We start from the raw sequence: 24,898 nt of genomic DNA, 5'->3' as shown, positions 1-24,898 counted from the left end.
ACATAAGGCACCATATCATATTATTACATAAGGCACCATATCATATTATTACATAGGGCACCATATCATATTATTACATAGGGCACCATATCATATTATTACATAGGGCACCATATCATATTATTACATAAGGCACCATACATAAGGCACCATATCATATTATTACATAAGGCACATATCATATATCATATTATTACATAGGGCACCATATCATATTATTACATAAGGCACCATATCATATTATTACATAAGGCACCATATCATATTATTACATAAGGCACCATATCATATTATTACATAAGGCACCATATCATATTATTACATAGGGCACCATATCATATTTTCTAGAGAGTTATTATTCATTTTTCTTTTCTTATTTTTTTAAAGGAGTGGGGCAGTAGTTTTGTTTATTGGACACGACAGAGGTAGAGAGAAAAGATAGAAGAGGGAGTGTGCTAAAATAGCAGTGGCTGGATTCGGACCCATGCTGGAGCGGTATGTGATCCGGAGGCAGCAGCTGCAGACTACTAGACCAACCTAGGCCACCTTATTCTAATTCTACAGTGAACAGCATTAAAAGCTCCCCACCAGAGGGAGCCGATATAATTCCTGCCCAAGAGCAGAAATACTTGTTTATGCTCCACCTCCGAAGAGGGGTGGGAAAGAATGTTGTGATGATTTCCATGTGAAGTAGAGAAACATCAACAAATGGGGAACTGACAGCTGTCACAGTAGCTAGCTAGCATGCTAACCGTAGCTAGCTATCTTGCTAATCTTATCTAGCTAGCAAATGTTATCTGTTGAGGCTGTTATCATATTTTTTTACTACACCTCATTCAAAAGATTAGCCAGCTGGCTAGGCTGGTTCTGGATTCATGGCACAGTGGTCTAAGGCACTGCATCGCAGAGCTTGAGGCATCACTACAGACCCGCGTTCGATCCCAGGCTGTATCACAGCCGGCTGGGACCGGGAGACCTATGAGGCTGTGCACAATTGGCCCTGCGTCGTACGGGTTAGGGGAGGGTTTGGCCCGCCGGGATTTCTTTGTCCCATCACACTCTAGCGACTCCTTGTTGCGGGAAGGGCGCCTACAAGCTGACTTCGTTCGCCAACTGGATGGATGGTGTTTCCTCTGACACATTGGTGCAACTGGCATCCGGGTTAAGCGAGCAGTGTGTCAAGAAGTAGTGCATCGTGGCAGGGTCATGTTCAGAGGACGCATGTTCAGAGGACGCATGGCTCTCGACCTTCGCCTCTCCTGAGATCGTAGGAGAGTTGCAGCCATGGAACAAGACCGTAACTACCAATTGGATATCACGAAAATGGGCAGAAAAGGGAGTAAAATTACAATATATATATATTTTTTTAACATACAGTTGAAGTAGGAAGTTTACATACACTTAGGTTGGAGTCATTAAAACTCGTTTTTCAACCACTCTCCAATTTTCCTCTTAATTTCAGTGGGTCAGAAGTTACATACACTAAGTTGACTGTGACTTTAAACAGCATGGAAAATTCCAGAAAATTATGTCATGGCTTCGGAAGCTTCTGATTTACATCATTTGAGTCAATTGGAGGTGTACCTGTGGATGTCTTTTAAGGCCTACCTTCAAACTCAGAAAAAAAAGTCTGGTTCATCCTTGGGAGCAATTTCCAAATTGTACCACGTTTATCTGTACAAACAATAGTATACACAAGTATAAACACCATTGGACCATGCAGCCGTCATACCGCTCAGGAAGGAGACGCGTTCTGTCTCCTATAGATTAAAGTACTTTGGTGCGAAAAGTGCAAATCAATCGCAGAACAACAGCAAAGGACCTTGTGAAGATGCTGGAGGAAACAGGTACAAAAGTATCTATATCCACAGTAAAATGAGTTCTATATCGACATAACCTGAAAGGCCGCTCAGCAAGGAAGAAGCCACTGCTCCAAAACCGCCATAAAAAAAGCTAGACTACGGTTTGCAACTGCACATGGGGACAAAGATCATACTTTTTGGAGAAATGTCCTCTGGTCTGATGAAAGAAAAATAGAACTGTTTGGCCATAATGACCATCATTATGTTTGGAGGAAAAAGGGGGATGCTTGCAAGCCAAAGAACACCATCCCAACCGTGAAGCACGGGGGTGGCAGCATCATGTTGTGGGGTGCTTTGCTGCAGGAGGGACTGGTGCACTTCACAAAATAGATGGCATCATGGGATACGAAAATTATGTGAAAATATTGAAGCAACATCTCAAGCCATCAGTCAGGAAGTTAAACCTTTGTCGCAAATGGGTCTTCCAAATGGACAATGACCGGGGAAGAAGATGAAACAAACACCATACAAAACACAGGGTTGAAACCCAAACAACAGAGCGAGGAGTACCTCAAATAAATAATACAAGCGCACAATGATTAACATAACATAACATAACATATTAACACACGGGACGAGACCCATAATCACCTGCGCAATCCACAATGGCACAAAAGTCAAAACACACTTAGAACAGGTACTCACCCAAACCAACGGACATTGTAACAATAATCGACAGCACAATGGTAAACCAAGGGCGCACTATACAATTACTAATCACTGGGAATAGGGGCCAGGTGTGTGTAATGAAAGTTCTGGAGGGATCCGTGACAGTACCCCCCGACGCGCTGCTAGCAGCGCAACGACACCGGCCTAGAGGACGATCACAGGAACGCCGTGCGGGTTGATCAGAACCCGATGCAGCTACCAAAGTTGCGACGTCATCGGACGGACCAGTAGCAGTGGCGTTGGACAGACCGGTTGTGGCGGTGTCGGACAGGTCAGTTGATGCTGCCGAAGTTGCATCGTCGGACGGCCCAGTCGCAGTGTCGTCAGACCTGCCATTCCCGCTGTCTCCCTTAATGGTTGATTATTCTGTCACGTTGGTATGAAGGATTGGGAGACAGGCGCAGGAATGCGTAATTGTTTTTAAAAATGACTTACCCAAATTACGGCGTACCGTGTAAAGGCATGGGGACGAAGACCAAACAAATACTACACAAAACACAGGGTTGAAACCCAAACAAAAGTGCGAGGAGTACCTCAAATAAATAACACAAGCGCACAATGATTAACACACGGGAGGAGAGCCCTAATCATCTGCGCAATCCACAATGGCACGAAAGCCAAAACACACAGCACAGGTACTCACACAAACCAACGGACCTTGAAACAATAATCGACAGCACAATGGTAAACCAAAGGGCACATATATACAAATGCAATCAGTCGGAAAAAGGGCCAGGTGTGCGTAATGAAAGTTCCGGAGGGGTCCGTCACAGTACCCCCCCCCCTCCACCCCCCTGACGCACTGCACCGCAACGACACCGGCCATGGAGCAAACTAAAATAGGAGGTGCAATTATTATATTTTTTTCACCTCCACTTTTTTATAATAATAATAATAATAATAATAATATATGCCATTTAGCAGACGCTTTTATCCAAAGCGACTTACAGTCATGTGTGCATACATTCTACGTATGGGTGGTCCCGGGGGATCAAACCCACTACCCTGGCGTTACAAGCGCCATGCTCTACCAACTGAGCTACAGAAGGACACAGATGTCCACTTTGGATTTCCCACTTCAAGCCTGAATATATCATACTTTGACTAAAACAATGACCTATTGACTTAAATGATAGCGCAACATCATGGGTAAGCTCTGGGCATCGTCTTTCAATTGAAAAGAATTGAATGTCCGCTCGTGGTACTTTAAGCCTAAAGGGCTTGGGGAGCTCGTATTGACATGATATCCCCAACCCTTGGGTGTGTTCCTACGGTTCTACTGTAAGTGGATGGGTTGAGGCATGTTTCACACAGCTTCTCTCTGAGGGCCACTACATTACATTTACATTTAAGTCATTTAGCAGACGCTCTTATCCAGAGCGACTTACAAATTGGTGCATTCACCTTATGACATCCAGTGGGACAGTCACTTACACTAGGCAGCCCCGGGGCCCCATAACGCCACCAAGACACAGGACATACAGACGAAACACTAGACTAGAACAGAATGAAGCTTTAATAGTTTAGCCAGGCATGTTAAGGCTGACATGTCCCTCAGCCAGGGGCTGGTGTGAATAATGTAGGGAGCATTCTCTATCTCTGTCAGATCAACACGCCATCATACGTGTGTGTGTGTGAGTGTGCGTGTATTTGTGTATCACAGGCGGCTAGTGGCGCCTTAATTGGGGAGGACAGGCTTGTGGTAATGGCTGGAGTGGAATAGGTGGAATGGTATCAAATACATCAAACACATGGTTTCCATGTGTTTGATGCCATTCCATTCGCTCTGTTCCGGCCATTATTTAGAGCTGTCCTCCCCTCAGCAGCCTCCACTGGTGTATATGTACATGTATGCGAGTGTATGATATATGTGTGTATGCTTGCGTGTGTATGTGTGCATTCTTGTGTGTGTGTATGTGTGTTTAAGACTCCTCTCAGACACATAGTGGGTCACAAAACACTACATCTAAGTAACAAAGGGCTAGGACATGACTCAGGGGGGGGTCAATCCACTTCTGCAGCGAACTACATCATAGATATAGGTTAAATAGACACTGTTGCAGGGAACCACAGCATAGATCTGGGTTAAATGTGGTCTACTAGCCCAGCTGACCAGTGGCCAAAATATTTAAGTTCCATCCCTTGCCCTTGCCCATTGTCTCACGTAAAATAGCATCTCCACTAATCTATCTGATAACTAGCTGTGCCAGCTGTCAGATACACGCTGAGTAAAATCTAGATTTTGAGATAAGTTCCACGTTCTACAAGACAGACAAGTTGAGGGACAAGCGTCATGTAGGAGTACACCATCTGACATGAGACAATGATTCCTTATGTGAATATGTCCAATAGAAACTCTTATTTTCATTACAAAATGTTTCCTATGGAAATCGACTAAAGAATACACCCCTGGAATGAAGTGATGACCATTACCCAGGCTTCACTGTTGAGGCCCTGTTTGACGCCCTGTTGAGGACCTGTTAACTCCCTGTTGAAGTCCTGTTGAGTCCCTGTTGAGGTTCTATTGAATCCCCATTGAGGTCCTGTTGACTCCATGTTAAGATCCTGTTGAGGCCTCGTTGACTCCATGTTGAGGTCCTGTTGACTCCCTGTTGAGGTTCTATTGACTCCCCATTGAGGTCCTGTTGACTCCATGTTAAGATCCTGTTGAGGCCTTGTTGACTCCATGTTGAGGTCCTGTTGACTCCCTGTTGAGGTTCTATTGACTCCCCATTGAGGTCCTGTTGACTCCATGTTAAGATCCTGTTGAGGCCTTGTTGACTCCATGTTGAGGTCCTGTTGACCGCCTGCTCACACACAGACTGGGACTGTATCTAAGTCGCTCTGGATATGAGCGTCTGCTAAATGACTTAAATGTAATGTAAAATGTACCTGGGACGGTGCCTGTTGACTCCATGTTGAGGCCCTGTGAAGGCCCTGTTGACTCCCTGTTGAGGTCCTGTTGACTCACCATTAAGGTATTGTTGACTCCCTGTTGAGCTCCTGTTGACTCCCTGTTGAGCTCCTGTTGACTCCATATTGAGGCCCCGTGAAGGCCCTGTTGAGAACATGTTGAGGCCTTGTTGACTCCCTGTTGAGGTCATGTTGACTCACCATTAAGGTCCTGTTGACTCCATGTTGAGGTCCTGTTGACTCCATGTTGAGATCCTGTTGACTCCATATTGAGGCCCTGTGAAGGCCCTGTTGACTCCCTGTTGAGAACATGTTGAGGCCTTGTTGACTCACCATTAAGGTATTGTTGACTCCCTGTTGAGGTCATGTTGACTCACCATTAAGGTATTGTTGACTCCCTGTTGAGGTCCTGTTGAAGACCTTTTGAGGCCCTGTTGAGGTGCTGTTGAAGCCCTTTTGAGGCCCTGTTGAGGTGCTGTTGAAGCCCTTTTGAGGCCCTTTTGAGGCCCTGTTGAGATGCTGTTGAAGCCCTTTTGAGGCCCTGTTGAGGTGCTGTTGAAGCCCTTTTGAGGCCCTGTTGAGGTGCTGTTGAAGCCCTTTTGAGACCCTGTTGAGGTGCTGTTGAAGCCCTTTTGAGGCCCTGTTGAGGTGCTGTTGAGGCCCTTTTGAGGCCCTGTTGAGGTGCTGTTGAGAACCTTTTGAGGCCCTGTTGAGGTGCTATTGAGGCCCTTTTGAGGCCCTGTTGAGGTGCTGTTGGGAACCTTTGCTCCTCCAGGAGCAGAAAGGAATATGTAAAGTAAGTCAGGTGCTCTTACCATGATGGTGTGTCCAGGCTGGATCACGTTAAGTTGGGCCAAACTCTGGAGGATCTCGGTGACCGTCTGCTCACACACAGACTGGGACTGTGCCTGGGGCTCCCCTTCCTCTCCACACCCCTCCTCCACCTCCGCCCCTGTCAACTGATGACCTGTGGGAAAAGGAACACACACAAACCAATGACATCATCAAATCATCACTAATGGTCAGGTGTCCTTCTTGGTTCACACATGTACAGCGTGTTCAGTTTCTGCATCTGTTATGTCAGTCAATGAAATCTTTGTGAGAGAATAAGTGTTTTGGTGATCTGTGTGTGTGTGTGTGTATATCTGTCTGTCTGTCTCTGTCATGTTTAGTGATCAATGTAGGAGTGTAACAGTGTTGTGGCAGTTGGTGTGTGTGCATGTGTGTGTGTCTCTCCCCCTCTCTCTCACCCTCAGCGGGGCTGTCCTCTGTGGACTTGTCACTCTCTCCGTCTGCCTGTCCATCTATACCCTGATGGGCGTGCTGCAGACTAAGCTTATGACACACCTCAAATGCCTGGCCCACCGTACGCACTATACGCATGGCCTGGGTCTGATGAGAGAGAGGGAGAGATATTACTTTCTTGTTATTCATGTCAGAGAAAGATGAGAAAGAAGGAAAGAAAGAAAGAGGGAGAGACAGAACAGATACAGGTGACCTACACAGTATGGCCATTTGGCATGAGAGGAGTAATATAGCCCAGTCTCGCTCACCTTCTTCTTGGATTTGAAGACGTTACACCTGAAGGAGTTGTTGGAGCCATCTCTGGCGATGTAGCTGAAGATCTTCAGGTCCTGGGAGTCATGGGACACGTAGAAAATCCTGGAGAAACATTTGGAAGAATGTTGGACAAAAGTTGGAAGGCAGGCTTTCTCACTATGCTTACATTGCCACACAACTATTTAATAAGAGGCCAAAATGCAATGTTGAGTCAACATAGTAGCTACCAGAATACATTTTCACAGAGAGACCTATGATATAACCAACACTGTCCCAGGTTAGCATTTTCACGTTATTCCCTTCATCAGCAACAAACATAAGCTAACAGACTGAAAGAGGGAGGGACTACTTGGACAAAAAAAACACCTATTGAAACGTTTCGCTACGGTGTGCCCTAATGAATACGACTTTGGTTTAGGAATAAACCACCACCATTCATACCTATAAAAAGTAACCAAATTCACTGTCCTTGTCCCTGTGATGTGCTGAGCTGGTATATGGTCAGCCCTCTCTCTCACACACACACACACACACACACACACACACACACACACACACACACACACACACACACACACACACACACACACACACACACACACACACACACACACACACACACACACACACACACACACACACACACACACACACACACACACACACACACACACACACACACACACACACACACACTGAGCTGATATACAGTCAGTGTCAGCCATTCTACAGCACACTAGGCTACAGGGCTATAAACAGCGTCCAGTAGGAACAAACACAGCTAATTACAGCTATAAAAAGACCTGCACTAAGAGAGATAATGTTCTGTGTGTCTCTGTCACACAGACACACAGGCAAATCAAATCACATTTTATTGAGCCGAATGCAACTTGTGTAGACTTTACAGAAAAGTGATTGCTTGCGAACTTTCCCAATGATACAGAGTAATGAAAAAATAAAACAATAGTAACTAACACAAGAGGAATAAAAATACTAAACTAAATAAAGTCTGAAGTTCACATACACTTAGGTTGGAGTCATTAAAACTCTTTTTTCAACCACTCCACACATTTCTTGTGAACAAACTATAGTTTTGGCAAGTCGGATAGGACATCTACTTTGTGCATGACACAAGTCATTTTTCAACAATTTCCAACAATTGTTTGACAGATTATTTCACAATTACAGTGGGTCAGAAGTTTACATACTAACTTGACTGTGACTTTAAACAGCTTGGAAAATTCCAGAAAATTATATCATGTCTTTAGAAGCTTCTGATAGGCTAATTGATATCATTTGAGTCGATTGGAGGTGTACCTGTGGATGTATTTCAAGGCCTACCTTCAAACTCAGTGCCTCTTTGCTTGGCATCATGAGAAAATCATAAGAAATCAGCCAAGACTTCAGAAAAAAAAATTGTAGACCTCCACAAGTCTGGTTCACCCATGGGAGCAATTTCCAAACACCTGAAGGTACCACGTTTAACTGTACAAACAGTAGTACGCAAGTATAAACACCATGGGACCATGCAGCCATCATACCGCTCAGGAAGGAGAAGCGTTCTTTGGTGCAAAAAGTACAAATCAATCCCATAACAACAACAAAGGACCTTGTGAAGATGCTGGAGGAAACATGTACAAAGTATCTATATCCACAGTAAAACGAGTCCTATATCGACATAACCTGAAAGGCCGCTCAGCAAGGAAGAAGCCACTGCTCCAAAACCGCCATAAAAAAGCCAGACTACAGTTTGCAACTGCACATGGGGACAAAGATCATACTTTTTGGAGAAATGTCCTCTGGTCTGATGAAAGAAAAATAGAACTGTTTGGCCATAATGACCATTGTTATGTTTGGAAGGAAAAGGGGGAGGCTTGCAAGCCGAAGAACACCATCCCAACCATGAAGAACGGGGGTGGCAGCATCATGTTGTGGGGATGCTTTGCTGCAGGAGGGACTGGTACACTAAACAAAATAGTGGATATATTGAAGCAACATCTCAAGACATCAGTCAGTTAAAGCTTGGTCGCAAATGGGTCTTCCAAAAAAGACAATGACAATTATTCTGACATTTCATATTCTTAAAATAACATGGTGATCCTAACTGGCCTAAGAAAGGGAATTTTTACTGAGTTTAAATATATTTGGCTAAGGTGTAAGTACATTTCCGACTTCAACTGTACATATAAAATGAGCAAAACAGTATTTAAACCTTATTGTACAATGACTATGTACTGTACATAGGGCAGAAGTCTCTAAGGTGGAAGGTAGCGTACCGGGTGGTAGAACAGTGACCAAGGCTCCTGGAGACTTTTTAACAGTCTGATGGCCTGGAGGTGGAAGCTGTTTCTCAGTAGATGGTAGCGGGGTGAACAGGCCATTGCTTGGGTGGCTGAGGTCCTTGATGATCTTCTTGGCCTGCCTGTGACACCGGGTGCTGTAGATGTCCTGGAGGGCAGGCAGAGTGCACCTGTGATGTGTTGGGCTGACCACACCACCCTCTGGAGAGCCCTGCATGAAGGGACCATTTCAGCTTGTCAGTGATGTGCACACTGTGGAACTTGAAGCTTTTGTCCCTCTCCACCGTGGCTCTGTCGAAGTGGATGGGGGTGTGCCCTCTCTGCTGTCTCCTGTAGTCCACGATCAGCTCCTTTGTTATGTTGACGTCGTGGGAGAGGTTATTTGCCTGGCACCACTCTGCCAGGGCTCTCACCTCCTACCTGTAGGATGTCTCATCGTTGTTGGTAATCAGGCCTACCACTGCCGACAGCACACTTAATGATTGAGTTGGAGACGTGCGTGGCCACACAGTCATGGGTGAACAGGAAGTACAGGCAAGGGTTAGCCTTAACTAGCCTCTCAAAGCACTTCATGTTGACAGAAGTGAATGCTAGGTGGCGATAGTCATTTAGGTTAGTTACCTTGGCTTCATGGGTACAGGAACGATGGTGGATATCTTGAAGCAAGTGGGGACAACAGACTGGGATCAGGAGAGAATCAATATGTCGGTAAACACTCCAGCCAGCTGGTCTGCACATGCTCTGAGGACATGGCTTGGGATGCCGTCTGGGCCAACAGGATTGCGAGGGTTAACACGCTTAAATTACTTACTCACGTCTGCCACGGAGAACTATCCCCGTAAGCTATGGGGGCCCGCGGTGGCAGCTTGATATTGTTTTCCTTGAAGTGGGCAAAAAAGGTGTTTAAATCCGCCGGGAATGAGGCATTGGTGTGTGTGTTGTGTCGATATGAGTGTGTGTGTTTGTAGTGTATGTGTGTGGGTTTTGTGTGAAAGTGTCAGTGTAGTGTAGTGTGTATGAGTGAGGGTGTATATAGTGCATATATACACTGAGGGAACAAAACATTAGGAACACCTTCATAATATTAGGGTTGCACCCACTACTGGCTAACGTACAATCACTAGAGATCAAACTGGACAAGCTCTGTTCTAGAAAATATCCTATCAACGGGACCTCAAGAACTGTAATATCCTATATTTCGAGGAGTCGTGGCTGAACAAGGACATGGATAATATACACTGTACAAAACATTAGGAACACCTTCCTTATATTGAGTTGCACCCACGTTTCCCATCAGAACAGCCTCACTTAATTTGGGCATGGACTCTACAAGGTGTCGAAAGCGTTCCACAGGGATGCTGGCCCATGTTGACTCCAGTGCTTCCCACAGTTGTGTCCAGTTGGCTGGATGTCCTTTTGGTGGTGGACCATTCTTGATAAACACGGGAAACTGTTGAAAGTGAAAAACCCAGCAGTATTTCAGTTCTTGACACACTCAAACCAGTGTGCCTGGCACCGACTAACATACCCTGTTCAAAGGCACTGAAATATTTTGGATTTGCCGGTTCACCTTCCGAATGCCACACACACAATCCATGTCTCAATTGTCTAAAGGCTTCAAAATCCTTCTTTAAGCAGTCTCCTCCCCTTCATCTGCACTGATTGAAGTGGATTTAACAGGTGACATCTATAAGGGATGATAGCTTTCACATGGAATCACCTGGTCACTCTATGTCATGAAAAGAGCAGGTGTTCCTAATGCTTTGTACACTCAGTGTATCGTCTTGTGAGTGTGCATAGAGTCAGTGCAAGATAGGGTAAATGGAGACCGTGTAATCATTTAATTAACTACATATGGCTATTTAGCAGTCTTATGGCTTGGGGGTAGAAGTTATCTCGGAGCCTGTTGGTGCGAGAGCCGGGGCTCAGATTCCGTTTGCCGGACGGGAGCAGATTAAACAGTCTATGTCCTGGTTAGCTGAAGTCTTTGGCAACTGTTCCAGCCTTCCTCTGACACCACCTTATATAGCATTCCTGGGTGACAGGGAGCCTGGCCCAAGTCATGTACTGGGCCGTTTGCACCCCTCTCTGTAGAGTTTTGTGGTCGAGGGCGGTGCATTTTCCATACCAAACAGTGATGCAGCCAGTCAAGATGCTCTAGATGATGCAGCTGTATATGTTTTTAAGGATACGAAGGCACATGCCAAATCTTTTCAGCCTCCTGAGGGAGAAGATGTGCTGTCGTGTCCTCATCACGACTGTGTGGGTGTGTGGACCATATTAAGTCCTTAGTGATGTGGATGCCAAGGAACATGAAGCTCTCAACCCACTCCACTACAGCCCTGTCGATGTGGATAGGGGCGTGCTCTCCCCTCTTTCTCCTGTAGTCAACTATCAGCTCCTTTGTCTTACTGACGTTGAGGGAGAGGTTGTTGTCCTTGCGCCACACTGCCAAGCAGTGGAGGATCCTCGGAGGAGGACCATCTTTCTTAGTGAATTTCCTTTAAAAAATATATATATACATACTAAATATAGTCATGTCACCAAATAATTGATTAAAACACACTGTTTTGCAATGAAGGTCTCTAGCCTCACATTCAATACAAAAACCTAGGAGGCTCATGGTTCTCACCCCCTTCTATAGACTGACACAGTAATTATAACAATTTCTAGAGGACATCCTCCAACCTATCAGAGCTCTTGCAGCATGAACTGACATGTTGTCCACCAAATCAAAGGATCAAAGAATAAATTTAGTACTAAAAGCATAAGCTACAACTAGCTAGCACTGCAGTACATAAAATATGGCGAGTAGTTGACAAAAAAAAGAGGAAGAAAATAGTTGGAACAGTTTTGAACAAATCATTTCTTCCATATTAAGGAGAAGCAAGGGAGAGAGAGCTAGCTATATTTCGTCTTAAATATGTTTTCACTTTCACTTACTTAGCTAGCATCGAATGCAGCTAACTCATTTAGCCTACTCAAACCGAGATGGATTCTATGTTAAGTAGCTTGCTATGGCTATCCAATAATTTATTGCCACGGGGGCCCGCCGGTGTAACAGCTAAACTGCTTGCTGTTGACACCCACGTTACAATCCTTAATTCATAGGCTAGGTTGTAGCAACCTCATGATGGGTACAGGAAAGATGTGTACTGTTAACTAGCTAGCTAACGTTAGCTAGCTGGCTCACTAGCTAACATTACGCGTATGATCTGTGTAGTAATATTATTCATATTTTAGAAATCCATTTGCATTGCTAGTTATAGCCTAATATTAGCAAGCTAGCTAACATTGAACCTAGTTGGTTAGCTTTAGCTACCTGAAGATTCATGCATGGTGGCTAGCTATGACAATCACTTTGTATTGCTATGCTGCGTTCAAAACAAGTGGGAACTTGGAACTGGAAACTTGGAAATCTCCGACTTCAGACTTGTGTGTTCAAGACAACTGGGAACTCAAAAAAGTAGCTCCGAATCCCAAAATCATTTTGTGCCCAGACTTTCTGACCTGAAGATCACTGACTCATATATTTCAATTTTCCCAGTTGTCTTGAAAACACCATTAAGTTCATTGTTTAACTAGCTACATGTCTAAACAAGACTCCACATCGCCAGATGTTTACATGACCCATCAAATTAGCCAGGTGTGTCTGGGGGTGATTACGTTCATCTATTGTATTGAGGGAGTTATAGCATTTCTTTCACATGACCCATCAATTTAGATGGGTCAAGTGTGTCTGGGTAAGAATCATCTAATAATTATAAAATATTTATACAATCTGGACACTTTCTGTTTTTGATATTGCTACTAAGCAAATTTGCAAGTAACCATTTCACTGTAGCGTTTACACCTTCTATATCCTGTTCATGAGACAAATACACTTGGATTTGACTTAATATTGTATGTTTTTACCAGAGATGGTAATGTGAAGAACAACATGACTTGCACCAAAGTCAGTTGAAGATATAGGCCAAGAACTAGATTTTTTGCTACTACTTTCACCACTTTTAGTCTTGAAATATTTGGTTGTTTACTACACTACACTACCATGCTCACTCTGTTTAGCACATGGCCTCACGTGAATCCCTAATAAAGAGATGGGTGGGGCTAAATCTTAAGAGGGTGTGAATAATGCTGAATGGGTGTAGACAAAGAAGAACTCTCCAGTAGGTGTACTAAAACATTCAAGAGACATTTTCTCAAAAGTGGGGTTATAAGTTTAATAACTTTCAAAGTAAAATGACTTTCCCATTGTTCCTCAACTGCAGTGTATGATATATACCATTTTCTAGCTCTGATATTCTCTACTTTTATCCAGTGTAAAAAATACTATTTCATATTTTGCTACATAATAATAAATCGAGCCAGACGTCATGTATGCTGTGGCTACAAGCCAAACCCTAACCAATATATACTGTATGAGTGTAATTGCCGATGGCACACATGTAGAGGCACATTATCAGAGTGTGTAGCAGCACATATGAATGACTTCAATGTGTTATCAGGTTGGACCATCAGTGTGGCCCATAAAAGTGGGATTCACTAAAGGAGCTTCTGCTATTTTTATACCAGGAAGGTGAATTGAGATAAAGAATATATTTTCAAATGATGTCCGAGTGCATTACATTGGCTCTGGGTGAAGTAGTGCACTATATGGGGAATAGGTAGGATTTAAATTGAGACAAGACCCTGGCTGATCAAAAGGGAAGGAAATGGAGTGATGAGTGAGGCAGAGCTGTACAATAGGTGTGACACTGACCTGTATATGGGGTCAGACATGATCAGCATCTTGCTCTCGTCCCAGGTCCACTCTTTCCTCTGTGGGCAAGGAAGTCAAGGTGATGTTAACAATCAATCACAACAGTCACGGATCCACCTGTACCCAAAATAATGTCACGGGTCTGGGTCAGATCATCACGGGTATTTGTAATTTTAACTGAATTGTCCCTCGGGTATTTGTAATTTTTACTGAATTGTCCCTCGGGTATTTGTAATTTTAACTGAATTGTCCCTCGGGTATGTGTAATTTTAACTGAATTGTCTCTCAGGTATTTGTAATTTTAACTGAATTGTCCCTCGGGTATGTGTAATTTTAACTGAATTGTCTCTCGGGTATTTGTAATTTTAACTGAATTGTCCCTCGGGTATGTGTAATTTTAAATGAATTGTCCCTCGGGTATGTGTAATTTTAACTGAATTGTCCCTCGGGTATTTGTAATTTTTACTGAATTGTCCCTCGGGTATTTGTAATTTTAACTGAATTGTCCCTCGGGTATGTGTAATTTTAACTGAATTGTCTCTCGGGTATGTGTCATTTTAACTGAATTGTCTCTCGGGTATGTGTAATTTTAACTGAATTGTCCCTCGGGTATGTTTAATTTTAACTAAATTGTCCCTCGGGTGTGTGTAATTTTAACTGAATTGTCCCTCGGGTATGTGTAATTTTAACTGAATTGTCCCTCGGGTATGTGTAATTTTAACTGAATTGTCCCTCGGGTGTGTGTAATTTTAACTGAATTGTCCCTCGGGTGTGTGTAATTTTAACTGAATTGTCCCTCGGGTATGTGTAATTTTAACTGAATTGTCCCTCGGGTGTGTGTAATTTTTACTGAATTGTCCCTCGGGTATTTGTAATTTTAACTGAATTGTCCCTCGGGTATGTGTAATTTTAACTGAATTGTCCGCGGGTGTGTGTAATTTTAACTGAATTGTCCCTCGGGTGTGTGTAATTTTAACTGAATTGTCCCTCGGGTATGTGTAATTTTAACTGAATTGTCCCTCGGGTGTGTGTAATTTTAACTGAATTGTCCCTCGGGTGTGTGTAATTTTAACTGAATTGTCCCTCGGGTATGTGTAATTTTAACTGAATTGTCCCTCGGGTATGTGTAATTTTAACTGAATTGTCCGGGGGTGTGTGTAATTTTAACTGAATTGTCCCTCGGGTGTGTGTAATTTTAACTGAATTGTCCCTCGGGTATGTGTAATTTTAACTGAATTGTCCCTCGGGTATGTGTAATTTTAACTGAATTGTCCCTCGGGTGTGTGTAATTTTAACTGAATTGTCCGGGGTGTGTAATTTTAACTGAATTGTCCCTCGGGTATGTGTAATTTTAACTGAATTGTCCGGGGGTGTGTGTAATTTTAACTGAATTGTCCCTCGGGTGTGTGTAATTTTAACTGAATTGTCCCTCGGGTATGTGTAATTTTAACTGAATTGTCCGGGGGTGTGTGTAATTTTAACTGAATTGTCCCTCGGGTGTGTGTAATTTTAACTGAATTGTCCCTCGGGTGTGTGTAATTTTAACTGAATTGTCCGGGGTGTGTGTAATTTTAACTGAATTGTCCCTCGGGTGTGTGTAATTTTAACTGAATTGTCCCTCGGGTGTGTGTAATTTTAACTGAATTGTCCCTCGGGTATGTGTAATTTTAACTGAATTGTCCCTCGGGTGTGTGTAATTTTAACTGAATTGTCCGGGTGTGTGTAATTTTAACTGAATTGTCCCTCGGGTATGTGTAATTTTAACTGAATTGTCCGGGGGTGTGTGTAATTTTAACTGAATTGTCCCTCGGGTGTGTGTAATTTTAACTGAATTGTCCCTCGGGTATGTGTAATTTTAACTGAATTGTCCGGGGGTGTGTGTAATTTTAACTGAATTGTCCCTCGGGTGTGTGTAATTTTAACTGAATTGTCCCTCGGGTGTGTGTAATTTTAACTGAATTGTCCCTCGGGTATGTGTAATTTTAACTGAATTGTCCCTCGGGTGTGTGTAATTTTAACTGAATTGTCCGGGTGTGTGTAATTTTAACTGAATTGTCCCTCGGGTGTGTGTAATTTTAACTGAATTGTCCGGGTGTGTGTAATTTTAACGGGTGTGTGTAATTTTAACTGAATTGTCCCTCGGGTGTGTGTAATTTTAACTGAATTGTCCGGGTGTGTGTAATTTTAACTGAATTGTCCCTCGGGTGTGTGTAATTTTAACTGAATTGTCCGGGTGTGTGTAATTTTAACTGAATTGTCCCTCGGGTGTGTGTAATTTTAACTGAATTGTCCCTCGGGTGTGTGTAATTTTAACTGAATTGTCCCTCGGGTATGTGTAATTTTAACTGAATTGTCCCTCGGGTATGTGTAATTTTAACTGAATTGTCCCTAATTTTAACTGAATTGTCCCTCGGGTATGTGTGTAATTTTAACTGAATTGTCCCTCGGGTGTGTGTAATTTTAACTGAATTGTGTGTAATTTTAACTGAATTGTCCTCGGGTGTGTGTAATTTTAACTGAATTGTCCTCGGGTGTGTGTAATTTTAACTGAATTGTCGGGGGTGTGTGTAATTTTAACTGAATTGTCCGGGGTGTGTGTAATTTTAACTGAATTGTCCGGGGTGTGTGTAATTTTAACTGAATTGTCCGGGGTGTGTGTAATTTTAACTGAATTGTCCGGGGGTGTGTGTAATTTTAACTGAATTGTCCGGGGTGTGTGGGGTGTGTAATTTTAACTGAATTGTCCGGGGGGTGTAATTTTAACTGAATTGTGTGTAATTTTAACTGAATTGTCCGGGGGGTGTAATTTTGTGTAATTTTAACTGAATTGTCCGGGGTTGTGTGTAATTTTAACTGAATTGTCCGGGGTATGTGTAATTTTAACTGAATTGTCCGGGGTATGTGTAATTTTAACTGAATTGTCCGGGGTATGTGTAATTTTAACTGAATTGTCCGGGGTGTGTGTAATTTTAACTGAATTGTCCGGGGTGTGTGTAATTTTAACTGAATTGTCCGGGGGGTGTGTAATTTTAACTGAATTGTCCGGGGGTATGTGTAATTTCAACTGAATTGTCCGGGGTGTGTGTAATTTTAACTGAATTGTCCGGGGGGTGTGTAATTTTAACTGAATTGTCCGGGGGTGTGTAATTTTAACTGAATTGTCCGGGGTGTGTGTAATTTTAACTGAATTGTCCGGGGTGTGTGTAATTTTAACTGAATTGTCCGGGGGTGTGTGTAATTTTAACTGAATTGTCCGGGGGTGTGTAATTTTAACTGAATTGTCCGGGGTATGTGTAATTTCAACTGAATTGTCCGGGGTGTGTGTAATTTTAACTGAATTGTCCGGGGGGTGTGTAATTTTAACTGAATTGTCCGGGGGTATGTGTAATTTCAACTGAATTGTCCGGGGTGTGTAATTTCAACTGAATTGTCCGGGGTGTGTGTAATTTTAACTGAATTGTCCGGGGGTGTGTAATTTTAACTGAATTGTCCGGGGTGTGTGTAATTTTAACTGAATTGTCCGGGGTGTGTGTAATTTTAACTGAATTGTCCGGGGTGTGTGTAATTTTAACTGAATTGTCCGGGAGGGTGTGTAATTTTAACTGAATTGTCCGGGGTATGTGTAATTTCAACTGAATTGTCCGGGGTGTGTGTAATTTTAACTGAATTGTCCGGGGGTGTGTAATTTTAACTGAATTGTCCGGGGGTGTGTGTAATTTTAACTGAATTGTCCGGGGGGGTGTGTAATTTTAACTGAATTGTCCGGGGGTGTGTGTAATTTTAACTGAATTGTCCGGGGGTGTGTGTAATTTTAACTGAATTGTCCGGGGGTGCCCTGATCAAATCCGAACACGACTACTGCAGTAGAGAGAGTTGAGCGTGGCGCGTGTAGCTTGTTGTTGGCCAATCGTAATTCATCAAAGTGGCAATAGGCTACAGTCATAGAGCCAGTTAGGAGATATCTAATCAATGGAAGATGGAATTAAAATGACGGAATTAAAAGTTAAAAGAGAAGGATAGGCTACAACGACCAACAACTACTTAATATTCTGAATGGAGTTATTATTTGTAACCGTAGGATGAGAAAGTGGCAGCCTCAATAAGTCTAGCAGCTAATGTTAGCTAGCTTGACTAGCATCTCCTGGTTTTATTCAGTCAAGACAGGTACTACGTAATCATATTTGATGATAAATAACCTAGCTATGAACTTGAATAGTTTACTATAGTGCGAGTTGGCTTGGTTGGTTGCTGTCTCTCACCCCTCCCCCTTGTTGTTGTTTGACTCGCTCAGCCCCTCCCCTGGTTGCTAGAGCAGCATCACCACTCTCTCTCTCTCTCTCTCTCTCCTCTCGCGATTTATCAGCTCCGGTTAATAAAGTAGCTTAAAAAATACATTTTCTGTTGCTTTCCTCACTCGGATCAGACCGAGTCTGGATCTGACCACGTCTATACGGAACAGGTCTAGTAGTCCCAGGGTCCATTTTAGAACGGGTCTCTATTGAAAATGTTTATTTATGCATATTGGGTCCGGGTGGGAAAGCCCCAGGTCCATTTCGGAACAGGTCCAACTTGACCTCTAATTCAGAGTCGAAAGATAACATGAAGTCTAAATGTAATATTTTACGACAGACAAGAACACAACATTTACAAGACAGATTTGTTGATGTAACAATTTTATTCCCCTCATAATGACATTGACATAAGCCATCTCTGATTTGTCCCTTCATAATGACATCACCATAACCCTGCTCTCTGATTTGTCCCTTCATAAAGACATCACCATAACCATGCTCTCTGATTTGTCCCTTAATAATGACATCACCATAACCCTGCTCTCTGATTGGTCCTTTCATAATGACATCATCATAATCCTATAATTTGATTTATGTCTTCATAATGACATCATCATAAACCTACTCTTTGATTGGTCCCTTTCTAATGACACCATCCCAACTCCACTCTTTGATTGGCCTCTTCATAATGACATCACCATAACCCTGCTCTCTGATTTGTCCCTTCATAATGACATCACCATAACCATGCCCTCTGATTTGTCCCTTAATAACGACATCACCATAACCCTGCTCTCTGATTTGTCCCTTCATAATGACATCACCATAACCATGCTCTCTGATTTGTCCCTTAATAATGACATCACCATAACCCTGCTTTCTGATTGGCCCAGCCTTACCTTCTGTTTCTTCCGGAGGACTACCTTGACTCCGTCCACAGACACGATGATGCTCACTTTTTTCTTCTTGATGTTCTTGGCCTTGAAAACACAAAACTCATACTGGAAAACACAAACACATACTGTAGGTGAAGGGCTCAACACATAGGTACTGAATGAGGTGAGAGATACCGCTCTTACAGTGTAAAGTGCTTAGAGCACTTACACTATAGACAGTTTATTGATCCCCAGGGGAAGTTGCAGTCACACACACACACACACACACACACACACACACACACACACACACACACACACACACACACACACACACACACACACACACACACACACACACACACACACACACACACACACACACACACACACACACACACACACACACACACACACCCTGCTGGCAAAGTGACAGAGGCTCCAAAAGAGGAAGGCTGTCAGTGTTAGGAGATGATCCCTGCGACACACTAATATATTAGCTATCCTTTAATGGCTTGGCAGGCAGCAGCACATTAAGGAAAGAGGAAAGGACTGCCATAATTCATATCAGTAGCCAAGCTAACAATCAACTCAGTGTTTGGTACTATTGACTACAGGGACTCAGGGAGACCATTGTGAAGCAGGGTTCCTTAATACAAGCATATATTTTAATATACACTTCGTCCAAAGCCACTTAAACAACTGTCAACATTGACAGTGACACAGACATGTGGCCTGTCATGGCTCATGTGGGAATCAACTGGGTTTGTAGCAATGTGCTCTAATCCACTGAGCCATTGAAACTCCCATTGGGTTCCAACTGAACCATGGTGAGAGAGGCTACCTACCACACAGTCCCCAGTGGCCTAGCTGAACCATGGTGAGAGAGGCTACCTACCACACAGTCCCCAGTGGCCTAGCTGAACAATGGTGAGAGAGGCTACCTACCACACAGTCCCCAGTGGTCCAACTGAACCACGGTGAAAGAGGCTACCTACCACACAGTCCCCAGTGGCCTAGCTGAACCATGGTGAGAGAGACTACCTACCACACAGTCCCCAGTACCCAACTGAACCATGGTGAAAGAGGCTACCTACCACACAGTCCCCAGTGGCCTAGCTGAACCATGGTGAGAGAGACTACCTACCACACAGTCCCCAGTACCCAACTGAACCATGGTGAAAGAGGCTACCTACCACACAGTCCCCGGTGGCCTAGCTGAACCATGGTGAGAGAGGCTACCTACCACACAGTCCCCAGTGGCCTAGCTGAACCATGGTGAGAGAGGCTACCTACCACACAGTCCCCAGTGGTCCAACTGAACCATGGTGAAAGAGGCTACCTACCACACAGTCCCCAGTGGCCTAGCTGAACCATGGTGAGAGAGGCTACCTACCACACAATCCCCAGTGGTCCAACTGAACCATGGTGAGAGAGGCTACCTACCACACAGTCCCCAGTGGTCCAACTGAACCATGGTGAGAGAGGCTACCTACCACACAGTCCCCAGTGGTCCAACTGAACCATGGTGAGAGAGGCTACCTATCACACGGTGACCAGTTGAAACACGGTGACTAGTGGCCTTGCTGAACCATGAGGCTACCTACCACACAGTGACCAGTTGAAACACAGTGACCAGTGACCTAGCAGAACCATGGTGAGAGGCTACCTACCACACAGTGACCAGTGGTCCAGCTGAACCATGGTGAGAGAGGCTACCTACCACACAGTGACCAGTTGAAACACGGTGACCAGTGGCCTAGCAGAACCATGGTGAGAGAGGCTACCTACCACACAGTGACCAGTGGCCTAGCAGAACCATGGTGAGAGAGGCTACCTACCACACAGTGACCAGTGGTCCAGCTGAACCATGGTGAGAGAGGCTACCTACCACACAGTGACTAGTGGCCTTGCTGAACCATGAGGCTACCTACCACACAGTGACCAGTTGAAACACGGTGACTAGTGGCCTAGCTGAACCATGGTGAGAGAGGCTACCTACCACACAGTGACCAGTTGAAACATCGTGACTAGTGGCCTAGCTGAACCATGAGGCTACCTACCACACAGTGACCAGTTGAAACACGGTGACTAGTGGCCTAGCTGAACCATGAGGCTACCTACCACACAGTGACCAGTTGAAACACCGTGACTAGTGGCCTAGCTGAACCATGAGGCTACCTACCACACAGTGACTAGTGGCCTTGCTGAACCATGAGGCTACCTACCACACAGTGACCAGTTGAAACACGGTGACTAGTGGCCTTGCTGAACCATGAGGCTACCTACCACACAGTGACCAGTTGAAACACCGTGACTAGTGGCCTAGCTGAACCATGAGGCTACCTACCACACAGTGACTAGTGGCCTAGCTGAACCATGAGGCTACCTACCACACAGTGACTAGTGGCCTTGCTGAACCATGAGGCTACCTACCACACAGTGACTAGTGGCCTTGCTGAACCATGAGGCTACCTACCACACAGTGACCAGTTGAAACACGGTGACTAGTGGCCTAGCTGAACCATGAGGCTACCTACCACACAGTGACTAGTGGCCTTGCTGAACCATGAGGCTACCTACCACACAGTGACCAGTTGAAACACGGTGACTAGTGGCCTAGCTGAACCATGAGGCTACCTACCACACAGTGACCAGTTGAAACACGGTGACTAGTGGCCTAGCTGGACCATGAGGCTACCTACCACACTGTGACCAGTTGAAACACGGTGACTAGTGGCCTAGCTGAACCATGAGGCTACCTACCACACAGTGACCAGTTGAAACACGGTGACTAGTGGCCTTGCTGAACCATGAGGCTACCTAGACCAGTGCTGAAGTTAGAGTTGAAGACATTAAACAACAGTACATGTTTTGTTCCTTGTTCTTCTCCAAATAATGGTTGGGTGAGTGATGAGAACACTGTCTGACTGAGGTACTGATGATGTGAGTTCCCTAGGAACAAATAGTGACATTCATGTTCAGTTGGCTTAACACTAAACACTACACTGAGGTTGATCAGGGGACAATGATCACTCCTATACATTCCCAAAATGTTATCATTATTTAAAGGAAAACTCCATCCAAAAACAATCTCTTGGTATTTGTTTCATTAGTCCATTGTTGACATCGTCCCAAAATGTTTTGCTTGTCAGCAATCAAGTTTTCAAGATATATAACTTCAAAATACATAAATCATCCCTGTATGCTGCATTTTACATCATACGATGCTGCGTTATGCATCATATGATTTTCTGTAGTTTGAAAGTTATATATCTTGAAAACTTGATTGCTGATATGCAAAACATTTAGTGATAAACCGGTTACTCGATTGCCCTCTTTCATTTGGGATTGTTACATCTGTTCTTCCTCTCATCCATTCTAATGTCATGGCACTCCACATTCACACGCAATCCAATCCCAGGCTGATTAGCTGATTAGCTCATGCTAATGGCCATATTAATGTTTATTTCTGGACAGTTGACTTCTAGCAGCTGCTGCCCTCCCCTGTGGGTGATGTTAAGCCATTGGACCTTGAGAAACATCTGATAGGATAGTTTCCCAGTCAGTGTTGATGACTCATCTGTCTGTATGGATGGCTGAGAGCAGGAGGTCCATTATTAAACGAAGTCAGTCCTTGACTGAGCCACATCAACTCGACACACACACAAAGGAATCCACACACACGTTGATGAAAGACGAACATAGACACACGAATAAACGCATGTAGACGCACACATTCGCACACACACTGTACACAAACACTCAAACACCCCCATCCATATACCCCCCCCCCAAACAATCCATCCTACTATATACTGTATTTCAACATATAACAATAAAACAGCCCAGGTTGTTCAGTTCCCAAATTTCCCGGTTCCCAGAATAGGTGTCCTGCTCTTCTCGTCTTCTGCTTGTTGGCAGGATGAGACATGGCAGCTCTGTGTCTGCTCAGAGTGGCTAACACACTTCCTGCGTGTCTGGCCATTGTGTCGGCTCAGAGGAAGTCTAGCTAGCGAAGTTAGCATGTCCGCCACGTCGCCTCCACTCAGCCTCACGGTTCCTCACTTAAACATGAACCCAGTTAGCATCAACTCCGACAACTATAAGGCCAGGATTGTGTTCATTATGTCATGTGATGGAAATCATTTTAAAACATTTTGCAACAGAAAACCAGGTTCAAGGCCTGAGACCAGGGTTGTGTTCATTAGGGGAACACAACATAAATTGCTTAAATTGCAATTGGAAATGGAATTGAGCGTTCATTACTGGACGAGGAGAGGTAGTCCTTTACCATTTTTCAGTCTGTTTTGTTTGGTGCCTAATAAACATGACCAAAGACTACAGAGTCTATCATAACAGTATGGTAACAGTCTATCATAACAGTATGGTAACAGTCTATCATAACAGTATGGTAACAGTCTATCATAACAGTATGGTAACAGTCTATCATAACAGTATGGTAACAGTCTATCATAACAGTATGGTAACGGTCTATCATAACAGTATGGTAACAGTCTATCATAACAGTATGGTAACAGTCTATCATAACAGTATGGTAACAGTCTATCATAACAGTATGGTAACAGTCTATCATAACAGTATGGTAACAGTCTATCATAACAGTATGGTAACAGTATATTATAACAGTATGGTAACAGTCTATCATAACAGTATGGTAACAGTCTATCATAACAGTATGGTAACAGTCTATCATAACAGTATGGTAACAGTCTATCATAACAGTATGGTAACAGTCTATCATGACAGTATGGTAACAGTCTATCATAACAGTATGGTAACAGTCTATCATAACAGTATGGTAACAGTATGGTAACAGTCTATCATAACAGTATGGTAACAGTATATTATAACAGTATGGTAACAGTCTATCATAACAGTATGGTAACAGTCTATCATAACAGTATGGTAACAGTCTATCATAACAGTATGGTAACAGTCTATCATAACAGTATGGTAACGGTCTATCATAACAGTATGGTAACAGTCTATCATAACAGTATGGTAACAGTCTATCATAACAGTATGGTAACAGTCTATCATAACAGTATGGTAACAGTCTATCATAACAGTATGGTAACAGTCTATCATAACAGTATGGTAACAGTCTATCATAACAGTATGGTAACAGTCTATCATAACAGTATGGTAACAGTCTATCATAACAGTATGGTAACAGTCTATCATAACAGTATGGTAACAGTCTATCATAACAGTATGGTAACAGTCTATCATAACAGTATGGTAACAGTCTATCATAACAGTATGGTAACAGTATATTATAACAGTATGGTAACAGTCTATCATAACAGTATGGTAACAGTATATTATAACAGTATGGTAACAGTCTATCATAACAGTATGGTAACAGTATATTATAACAGTATGGTAACAGTATATTATAACAGTATGGTAACAGTCTATCATAACAGTATGGTAACAGTCTATCATAACAGTATGGTAACAGTCTATCATAACAGTATGGTAACAGTCTATCATAACAGTATGGTAACAGTCTATCATAACAGTATGGTAACAGTCTATCATAACAGTATGGTAACAGTATATTATAACAGTATGGTAACAGTCTATCATGACAGTATGGTAACAGTCTATCATAACAGTATGGTAACAGTCTATCATA

The 24,898-nt window shown here is 43.4% G+C and overlaps 1 protein-coding gene across 1 annotated transcript in view; it reads right to left on the bottom strand.

Annotated features, from left to right (window-relative positions):
- LOC124047717 (capon-like protein) overlaps positions 1-24,898 on the bottom strand; it is a 186,704-nt gene that overhangs the window by 151,174 nt on the left and 10,632 nt on the right. Inside the window, exons 2-6 of the mRNA XM_046368020.1 lie at positions 19,258-19,359; positions 14,067-14,125; positions 6,998-7,106; positions 6,695-6,836; positions 6,260-6,411 (exon numbers count right to left, since the gene is read on the bottom strand). Coding sequence (XP_046223976.1) covers positions 6,260-6,411; positions 6,695-6,836; positions 6,998-7,106; positions 14,067-14,125; positions 19,258-19,359 — 564 coding nt within the window. The remainder of the gene's footprint in view (positions 1-6,259; positions 6,412-6,694; positions 6,837-6,997; positions 7,107-14,066; positions 14,126-19,257; positions 19,360-24,898) is intronic.

This window comes from Oncorhynchus gorbuscha, linkage group LG11, assembly GCF_021184085.1.
Source record: "Oncorhynchus gorbuscha isolate QuinsamMale2020 ecotype Even-year linkage group LG11, OgorEven_v1.0, whole genome shotgun sequence".
Classification (NCBI taxonomy): Eukaryota; Metazoa; Chordata; class Actinopteri; order Salmoniformes; family Salmonidae; genus Oncorhynchus; species Oncorhynchus gorbuscha.
The sequence above is the reverse complement of the archived record's forward strand: the minus strand, read 5'-3'. Positions and strand labels throughout refer to the sequence as shown.